Source organism: Buceros rhinoceros, unplaced genomic scaffold, assembly GCF_000710305.1.
Source record: "Buceros rhinoceros silvestris isolate BGI_N320 unplaced genomic scaffold, ASM71030v1 scaffold12685, whole genome shotgun sequence".
Taxonomy (NCBI): Eukaryota; Metazoa; Chordata; class Aves; order Bucerotiformes; family Bucerotidae; genus Buceros; species Buceros rhinoceros.
In genome coordinates, this window is record NW_010412328.1 from 12608 (window position 1) to 21582 (window position 8975).

An 8975-nucleotide genomic window follows, 5' to 3' on the forward strand; every position below is an offset into this window, starting at 1 on the left:
CTGAAATAGCAACTATGGGGTGGATGATTTTCAGTTTTAGTGAATTTATAGTTTAATTGGTAAGTTACTGTTTTAACTTGGGCACACATGTGGCAAAGGCAACGGGAAGCTACTGCACTTTTTTTTTTTCAGTGTTGGCATGCTCAGGGACAGCTTTGTGCAGAGTTTTGTGATGCAGTGCTGCCAAAGCATCAGCAGTGCTTTCATGTATGTAGGATTTAATGATGTAATCTACAGGAAAATCCATGTTTAAATCTAGTGGAAAATCCTCAAACTGACCTTGAGGCATTGTGATACCTGATGTCTGAGAATCCAGTGGGAAGACTCAGAGCTGTTCTTCTGATTTATGTTGTAGCCAGGCTATATTTTATGTCCATTCTGTGAATTTTAGAGAGTGCTAGAAATTAAATTCCTTTTGAAGCGTGGCACCTTGTCAGCGAGAGGAGCTCTTACTGGGTAAAAAGTCTGCAAATGAGAATTGCTGAAGGGCCAAGACAAAAGTGACTATTTATATTTAACCATGGTTCCCTCTGAAAGCTCTGAGGTAAAAATAGCAAAATCTGAGCAAGGCTGCAAGTCTGAGCCGTGCCTCGCTTTCATCTCTGCAGTGCTAAGAGCAGGGTGTGAATCTCTTGTCTTGTCTCCATACACAGCAAAATGTATTTTTGATAGAGTTAAAGCAACAGCTCCAGGAAAGCATTTCCCTGTAATTCTGACACTTGTTTTCAGTCATGGTACGGGGGAAATCTGCAGGGAGATGTCTGCAGATGTCTCTTATCTTCCCTTACTTTTGCCACTGAAACCTTTCAGGGTTTTGTCTGTAGCGGTAGACAGAGATGTATCCTGGGAGTTTAAAGACTAATGCTGCCTGCCAGCCTGGGGTTTTGTTTGAAGAAGAGTTCTGTGTCTTTTGTTAAGTGCGGCTTTAGGGTCTGTTTCCTCTCCTGCTGGTTTCTGTGAAAACAGGGTTGGACCTTGCATGGTCTGTAGTACACGTGGTCAAAATGCTTTCTCTGCTGCTTGTTCTAAGGAGGGTTTGTTACCACCTTGATTTCTGTGTGGAGCTAGTGTCCTGGCAACTTTGCCAGTGACCCTTCGTGGCTAGCAAAAGCTCTCTGTCCAAATACTTACTGAGATACTCAACCTGACGCAGGAGTGTTGTCTGGGTGGTCTGGTTTCAGTGCTTGTTAAAATGGATGGGATTTGCTGGTGAACCCCTGGGCAGCGATTTCTCCATTGTAGGCTGCATGAGAGAGAGTTGGTGTCACAACTGCTTACGCAGCACATTGGAGCCAAACCAGTGTGTAGTATAGAGACTGACCAGAGAAAACAAGTGTTGTGGTAGCAGCTTGCAGCTTCTGATGCCAGTGGGCAATGGAGGGATAACTTTATATACTGTTATGGCCTGCCCACCAGATGGGGAGGCATGTCCAGTGCTGCTGAAACCAGCCCAGCATGCCTAAGGTCCTGGCTCTGGCACTGCTCGGGTCCTGCAGTGAGCCAGGCTGCCCTCCCACTGCTTGTTTACACAGCTCAGATATGGGAAAACCAGCAGCTCTACAAAAATGAGCTGGTCTTGCTGTCCCTACCAAAATTGTTGAACAGATACTGACACCCCCAGGAGAGCTTTTTAGCATGTAGCTGCTATCATCCTTATTTGTTTGATTATTTTTTCTAAAGCCCAGAAGAGGGGAAACTCTGCTGTGATGAATGATTGGAATTTCCTCTGAACATTGTTCAAACTGTGGCTGTTGTGCAGAGTTGTAATTTTCTATTTCTGTATGTCAGACAGCAATTGTGGCTTGTGCTAAGTTAGCATTATCATGCACATGGCTACTCTTTCCTTGGGCTCAAGGCGAGGGATGACAGGCTGCAGTGCTGGGGGGAGTCAGGACAGCAGATGGGGTGGTTCAGGGCCCCTCCCAAGCTCATGACCAAGGCATGCATTCGGTTGTAATACTCCCCCTCCCCATCAGTCCTGCCCACGCTCTTGCCTTTATGGGGGGGATGTGAAATAACATGGAGAGATGGAAACACAATATTGAACTTCCTTCTAAGCTGTGGTTTCTATGCTTTCTCCATGTTGTCTTCACTCTGTCTAATATCTCTTCTCCCTTATTCTCCCCCTTTTTTTACAGTTCCTCTGTCACTGCTCTTATACTTCCTTGTCCCTTTTTGCTTTTTATTCTGTTCTTTTCTTCAGTTCTTTGCCCTGACTGCTACATTTTTGGTTCATCTTTGCTTCTGTCTCTCTTATCATTTACAACTCAGTTTGTTTCCTGGATCCAAGTTGTTGGGTCTCAAGTACCGGGCACACAGAGCCTGTGAGGGAGCAGTGGAGGGAGGTGGGCTGCTGCTTTGGCAGGCGAGGCAGCAGTGCTGGTGTGTTGCAGACAATGGTGTGCATCCTGCAGTAGCTGTGGGGTTTCCAGCCAGGACGTGTTTAGATTATGTGACTCTTGTTTTATGAATTGGGTAGTATGCTCATAGCTTTCCAGGATCAGCTGTAGTGTGACAGAAGATAATGTCTTTTCTTTGGATTATATTGCGGCAGTGATAGAAGTGGGCCCCCTGGTATCTTCTCCAGCATACGAGAGATGGAGAGGAAGTCTGCATTCAAAGTGCCGGTTCTCTGCTTGTTAATGCTCCAGAGCTCTTGTTTATTTATCAGCATGGACAAATCCCTGTTGTGATGACCTTTCTCCACTTGTGTTTGAGATGATGCTGTCAGCAACTGGATTCTTGCTGCCCTGCCTCAGCCCCTGTGTTCAGGGCTTGGCAGAGAAGCTGTAGTAGATATAATTTTGCTACTGTCATTAGAATTTTGTCTGCTCTGGCTTTTATCATTTTGAGTAGAATTTTGATGAACCCAAAAATCTTGTAAGGTGCAAAAAACCACCACCCCCTACTCCTAGCAGTTTGAAGACTTTTTATTGGTCTGCTTTATTTCTAGGTGCTTTTGTTGTCTGCTGGACCCCTGGCCTGGTTGTCTTACTGCTCGATGGTCTGAATTGCTCCCACTGTGGTATTCAGAATGTTAAAAGGTGGTTTCTTCTCCTGGCCCTGTTGAACTCTGTCATGAATCCAATAATTTATTCATACAAAGATGATGAAATGTGGGGTACCATGAAAAGGATGATTTGCTGCTCCTCCGAGGATAAGAGCCAGGAGAGACGTGCGTCGCGGGTCCTCTCCACAGTTCTCTGCAAAAGCACAGATACCTCGGGGCACTACATTGAAGATGGCATTATTCAAGGGACAATTTGTGCAAAAGGAGATCTTGTTGACAAAGGAAACTCCTGAGCTATTCACGGGACTGACTTGGCTGGAGAAGCAGGAGAGAGGGAAGGGAGAGGTTTGTAAGAGAAGATTGACTGGCAAAGCTAGTAAACAATATATCCACTTCGTTCCAGAGCCTAAACTCCAGTGTTAACAAAAGTTCTTATAAATAATTGCCTGGTGGAAAAACACTTTGTAATGAAGAAAACTCTCTGTGCTGCCATCTTTCTCTTTTTTTTTTTTTTTAAGTACATGAACCCGGTTTTTTTGTCTGAATGGAATAAATACATCTCAGACTTCTTGTGCATGGAAGCAAAATGTAAGCAACGTAGTGAGACCCTCCATAAGCTCATACAGAGATCATAAACCTGCCTCACTGTGCAGGCTTGGCATTCATTGTGTATTTATGCTTTGAACAATATCGATGCATCTTGGGGAGGACTGTAGGATTGGTTGGACAGAATTGCGACCTGTTTTCTCAGTTTACAAAATTCATGAAATAGTTCATGCTTAGCTTCTCTCTTTCTCCTCTTTATCTTGCTTTCAAAATAGGTAGTTTGATGGTTTGTTAAAGCTACGCCAGAAAGCTGGCTGTGATGGGAAGCCCAGAACAGACACCAGTGTGCATGAGCGTGTCTGACTGTGGATTGTCAGGATCGAAGAGTACAAAAAGGACAAAAGCCATTATTGCTTCCAGAGTGTGGTGAACGCTGCAAGGACTGCACTCTCTGCTGCAGATGTTGGGGGTGGATTAACAGAAGGGCAGTGTGGCTGCGTTCATTATGCTCATTTCTTTCTTCCTCAGATAACATCAAATGGGTGTTCTCACCCCTCTTTAACTGCTATGCCACGGAGAGAAATGAAACCCTAAACTCCTTTTTAAGAGGATGAACTTTTAATGGAGGTTTAAACATACTTACATAGAGGTTCAATCAAGCTATTTAAAATAGAAATGAACTTACAGGAAAAAAGTCTGAAACCAACCTAAACCCCTACAAGACCCACAGTATGCATTGATTGTGTTTGTCTGAACCACATTCAACCTCTGATTTGCAATCAGATCTTACTGGAAGGTACTTGAGGAAGAGGCCATGAAACAGCAAGCAAATGAAGGGCTTTCAGCATTGTGACTAATCAAGTCTAGTTCAGATGCAGCCACAGCCCAAGCAGCTGAAGTTTCGAATTACAGCGTATGCTCTAATGGAGGATCCAGCAACTTAAAGCTCTAGGGTAAATTAAAATTTTTAAATTTAAAACTGGAATGCAGATTCCTTAGTACTCTCAAAACGTGGCTTCTGCTGTCTGGTTTCAACAGCAGTGAGCTCTGTGCTACTGTTCTTTATTTCAAGATGAGTTATCTGTGTTGTGTTTTAGAGAAGTCTGATTCCTGGTATTAAAGCAGTTGACCATGACCAGAGGTCACTTTGGAAAATTTTGAAAGCTTTGACCACTTGGAATTGTCAGAGAACCAAGAACGTATTTTATGAGGCTGAAAGATAAAGATCAGCCGTGGTTTGGGCAAATTCTTTCTTTGGTGCAACTTGCATGTGGACTGCGTTGGTCAAAGCAGAACCAGCACTTGGCTCAAAGGCCAAGTTGCTGTTTTGTAGAAGGCACTGGGGGATTTCACCGCCGGCCTCAGCTTGTGAACACAGCAAGCCCTTGATCAGAGAGCTTTCCTACAATACGAGTTTCCTTGCAGGGATATGGCCTAACATTTCAAGGTAAATGCTGTATTTATGAGTAATGCTGGAAAGGTTTACACATGTTTTTTTGCCATTATAATGCAATATTCTTGTGCAAATACTACTTTGATGTTTTGAGAAGTATGTGCAGTGGTGCTTTCTAGAGCCGGTGGCATTGCAGAGGCATAGCATGCAAGCATTCCTGTCCCTACAGCTACCTGCAGTGCACAGTTCGTGTTAACTAGGCTGAAGCTCTGTATACAAGCTAAAAGAAAATAAAATGCTACTTTAAAATAAAATATTTGTGTTGTTTCCTTCTTGGGTGGTGACTGAACATTACCTGGCACTACAGTCAGCAGCGAATGGCTGCTCTTACTCTTACTCATTTCCTCAGATCTGTCCAAGCTAAAATTGATCAAACTGCAGATAAAAATGAAGATGGGGAAACTTTGATTCATATTACCACAGGGAGCAGGGGGGGTGTGTTCTTTTAATAAAATTTTCATGTTTACTAGCAATACTAGGCAGTGTAATACTTCATTGAATTGGGCCCTGACAAGAGCTTGGTTGATGATGTGGAACATCTGCAGCAGTGGAGAAAACACTAGGTCTCTCCTGCAGAGCTTGGGATTTGGGCTGCAAAATAACCCCGTGAGGATGATTTTTGCAGGTAAGCAGGAAAAGGTGACACCTCTAAAGGTAGAAGTCTGTGTTTGTAGAGCACCTCATACAGAGTGGGCTCCTGGTCTGCATTAAGATTTGAGAAGTATTATCAATCATTCTGCTACAAGTAAGTGGGAGGATTTGAGGTCTGCACTCTTATTCTTTGAGTTGTCTCGTTAAAAAAAAGCAACAAAACAACCCCCAAACCAAACAAACCACCCCCCTAAGAACTTGCAGACTGGTGCTCTGAATGATATTATTTGCAGTGTCGTGCCCTCTATTTTGGCATGATGCTTCCCTCAAAGCTGCTAACCTCATTGTCTACTAGTATAAATTAAAATGTGACACATCTGGAACAGGAAACTGATCTTGCATCAAACTGCTACAGCAGAGACTGTATAATGTTTCCTATATTTAACTGTCTAAACATGCAGCTCCTCACGTAGTGGGGCATTTCTTTTTAACTCCGTAAACATTTATCAGAATAGTTTGTCTCAAGGAAAACATTAAAGCACTATTTGTACTTCGGTAAAGAAAAAAAAAAAGGGCAGCTGATGAAGGCAAATTCTACAGGGGTTTTCCTGTTGCCTTTTTCGCTAATATCCCAGAATAACAGGTACCAGTATCTGCTGACCTCGCATGTGCCCGCACCTATTTATGTATGCCAGTGTACTGATGTGTGAGGTGAAATTCATTCTCTTGGGGAAGGCTTTAGGGTGAACGCCCGCAGAAACCTGAGGACATTAATTCTTAGGAGGCAGAGAAAGGCAAGGGTAGTGCCGCCATGAAGTTGGATAGCTAAAAGGTTTTGTGTGTTCCTGGGGATGCTGGAGGCCTTTCTGTGCCTTGAGAGCTGCTGTACTGCAGCAAGTAGCAAGCAGGCACTTCTAATAAAACATCTTCATGGCAATCACGGTTTGAAAACCTTTGTGATATTCTCCTCCTTTCCCCTGTTGCTTGTCTCCCGAACCAAAGTTGCTCTTCTAGTTGATCAGTGGGTCCAGGAAGAAATGCTCCGTGACTTTTCCCAGGGCAAAGATGTATGGTCTGTCCTCTGCAGTTAGCTCTCCCATAAAGCCTGTGTGGTCATGATCATTAGAGGTGCTTTTCAGAGAATTATTATTAAAAGCTGGGAACAATGGGGTTTTATTTTACTCTATAGATCTTTTGAATCTTTCTGGATAAGCAGCTGGACTGATCATTGTTTAATAAACTCTGTGTGTGGGAGAGAAGTTTCTCTAGTATCTGAGCTGTCAGTTTGACCTAGGTGGTGGGGGTGATGAGTCCCTTTTGGAGTGCAGCCGAATTGCTGGAGCTTGAGTGGCTCTGAAGCGCGGCCTCTCTGCTGCGCTGGGGCTGCTTTACCATGACTACCTTGCCCTCAGGGCAGGTTTTGGGGGGGTTCTTTAGTAATTACTGCAGATTGTTAAGATACATCTGTATTTGTGCCTATCGCAGCTTGTGTATGTATTTGTGAGCTGCAACAATTAACTGCAGCTATGTGACACGATGGTGCCTTTCTCTGGTCAGATCTGTATGTTATATGTATTTATGCATTTGGCTTTTTTGTTAACTTGAAACTCTCAAGTAGCAGTTAACTACAGGAGCAATACTTCTACTACAATTCTTTCATGGTTTAGTGAGCTCTGCATGAAGATTTCTAAACTACTGCCTACTGGAAACTGATGGAAGAAGGATCATTTTAAACTTGTCTTATTTCTTATTTCTCTTTCCTTATAGTTCTGGCTGGCCACTATCTTGGCCCTGTGCTGCATTTGCTAGCCTTTGGTCTGGCCCAGAGCAACTGCTGCTTGCAAGATCAGAGCCAGAAAGTGAAAATACATGGAAACATTGAAAAGGAGGAGGCAGGCAAATTCTGTTATTTATCCTAGTCTATAATTCTAATGTTTTAAATCACTTGAAGTGATCCCACTTTCCCCCTTGCACCCACTCCCTCCTTACACTGCTGCAGCCATTTGTGAGACCATATGGTAACTGCAGTGAGTCTGAAAAATAACCCTGGATGATATACATTGCTAGTAACTAAAGAAGATTTTCCACTTGTAATGAGCTAGCAGCTGCAGTATTTTCGCAGTTTGTTACATACGGTCACACAGATTATTTGTTTTCTAGAAATCTTTGTAAAATACAGTCCTCCTTGAATGCTATACTTTGCAGTGACTAGGCTCAGGGGGAAAAGGAAAAAGAAAGTGCATCTGGAAACAAGAAACTAGGTCACGATAGTCCTCCCCACCCCAAGGTATTTTGGAAGATAAGGAATTTAAACACTTCTATGCTCTAAGCCATTCTTCAAAACGTCCTGCTTATCTTTCAAGTAGTTATTGGTCCCTGGGCTGCATTAATGCATCTTTTTATAATATTGAGGGTGTTTTCTCACTGCAGTAAGTAGAAGCAACTGTTTTCCTCCAGCCTATCTAGAAGTGCTATTTTGCAACCCATAGGTATGTTATTTTGAATTGTCTTGTATATGCATCTATGCATCTTCTCCTGTGTGTCTTGTAAGAAATTAATTTTCAAACTAACCCCTGCTATGTTTACCACAGACAATTGTGCTAGGAATGGCTTTTTTTTCTGACTAGTCTTTACTAATATCCCAGTTGTGTGCTTAGAGCTCTGATATACAACCCTAGAAGAAAACCAACATGCCAAGTAAGAGAAGCACAAATCACTTATTAATCTGTTCTAACCAGTAGCTGTATTTTAACTTAAATGTTAACTTCATTGAAACCATAGATATGGTCTAACTTCTCTAAAAAAATCAAAACAAACCAGTGAACATTCTCATAAAAAAACAGCGACCAAAACACACTTCCCCCACCCCACCCCCCAAAACCCAATTCTGTAGGCCAGGAGTAAATAAGCATATTTATCTTTCCTGACCTTTGGTTTACCTGACTTGCTTTGCTATATACAAAAATAAGGAAGATGGTGTTTCTAAACACAAGGAATTGCTTGGGGTTTCAGTAGGGCATCCCCTGTGCATGCGCTTCCCATCTGGAGAGGTGCTTTAGCTTTCCTCCTAAAGCTGCTGTGGAAGGAGATGGGATACTGGCCTGGAAGAGTCGCTGGTGATCTCACCCAGTATTGCATCGTGTATGTGTGATAGTTAAGTGTATATATATATATATCTCTACTGTCTTGACCCTACGTGTTAAGATTCTCTTGCATATGGTAGACTCTCACAGTACTGTAGGGTTAATTTTATCTCCAGCTTCCATTTATGTTTATGCAAAAAACTGCTTGTTGTGTTGTCTTTAATTAGGTTTCTGTTAGGAATATTTTCAGTTACTAGTAGGTGTCAAAATGCACAGGATTGAAAAGGCTTGA

The 8975-nt window shown here is 42.7% G+C and overlaps 1 protein-coding gene across 1 annotated transcript in view; it reads left to right on the forward strand.

The window, feature by feature from the left end:
* The window catches only part of LPAR3 (lysophosphatidic acid receptor 3), a 10433-nt gene extending 7130 nt beyond the window's left edge, over positions 1-3303 (forward strand). Inside the window, exon 3 of the mRNA XM_010136353.1 lies at positions 2954-3303. Coding sequence (XP_010134655.1) covers positions 2954-3303 — 350 coding nt within the window. The remainder of the gene's footprint in view (positions 1-2953) is intronic.
* Positions 3304-8975: the final 5672 nt, after the last annotated feature.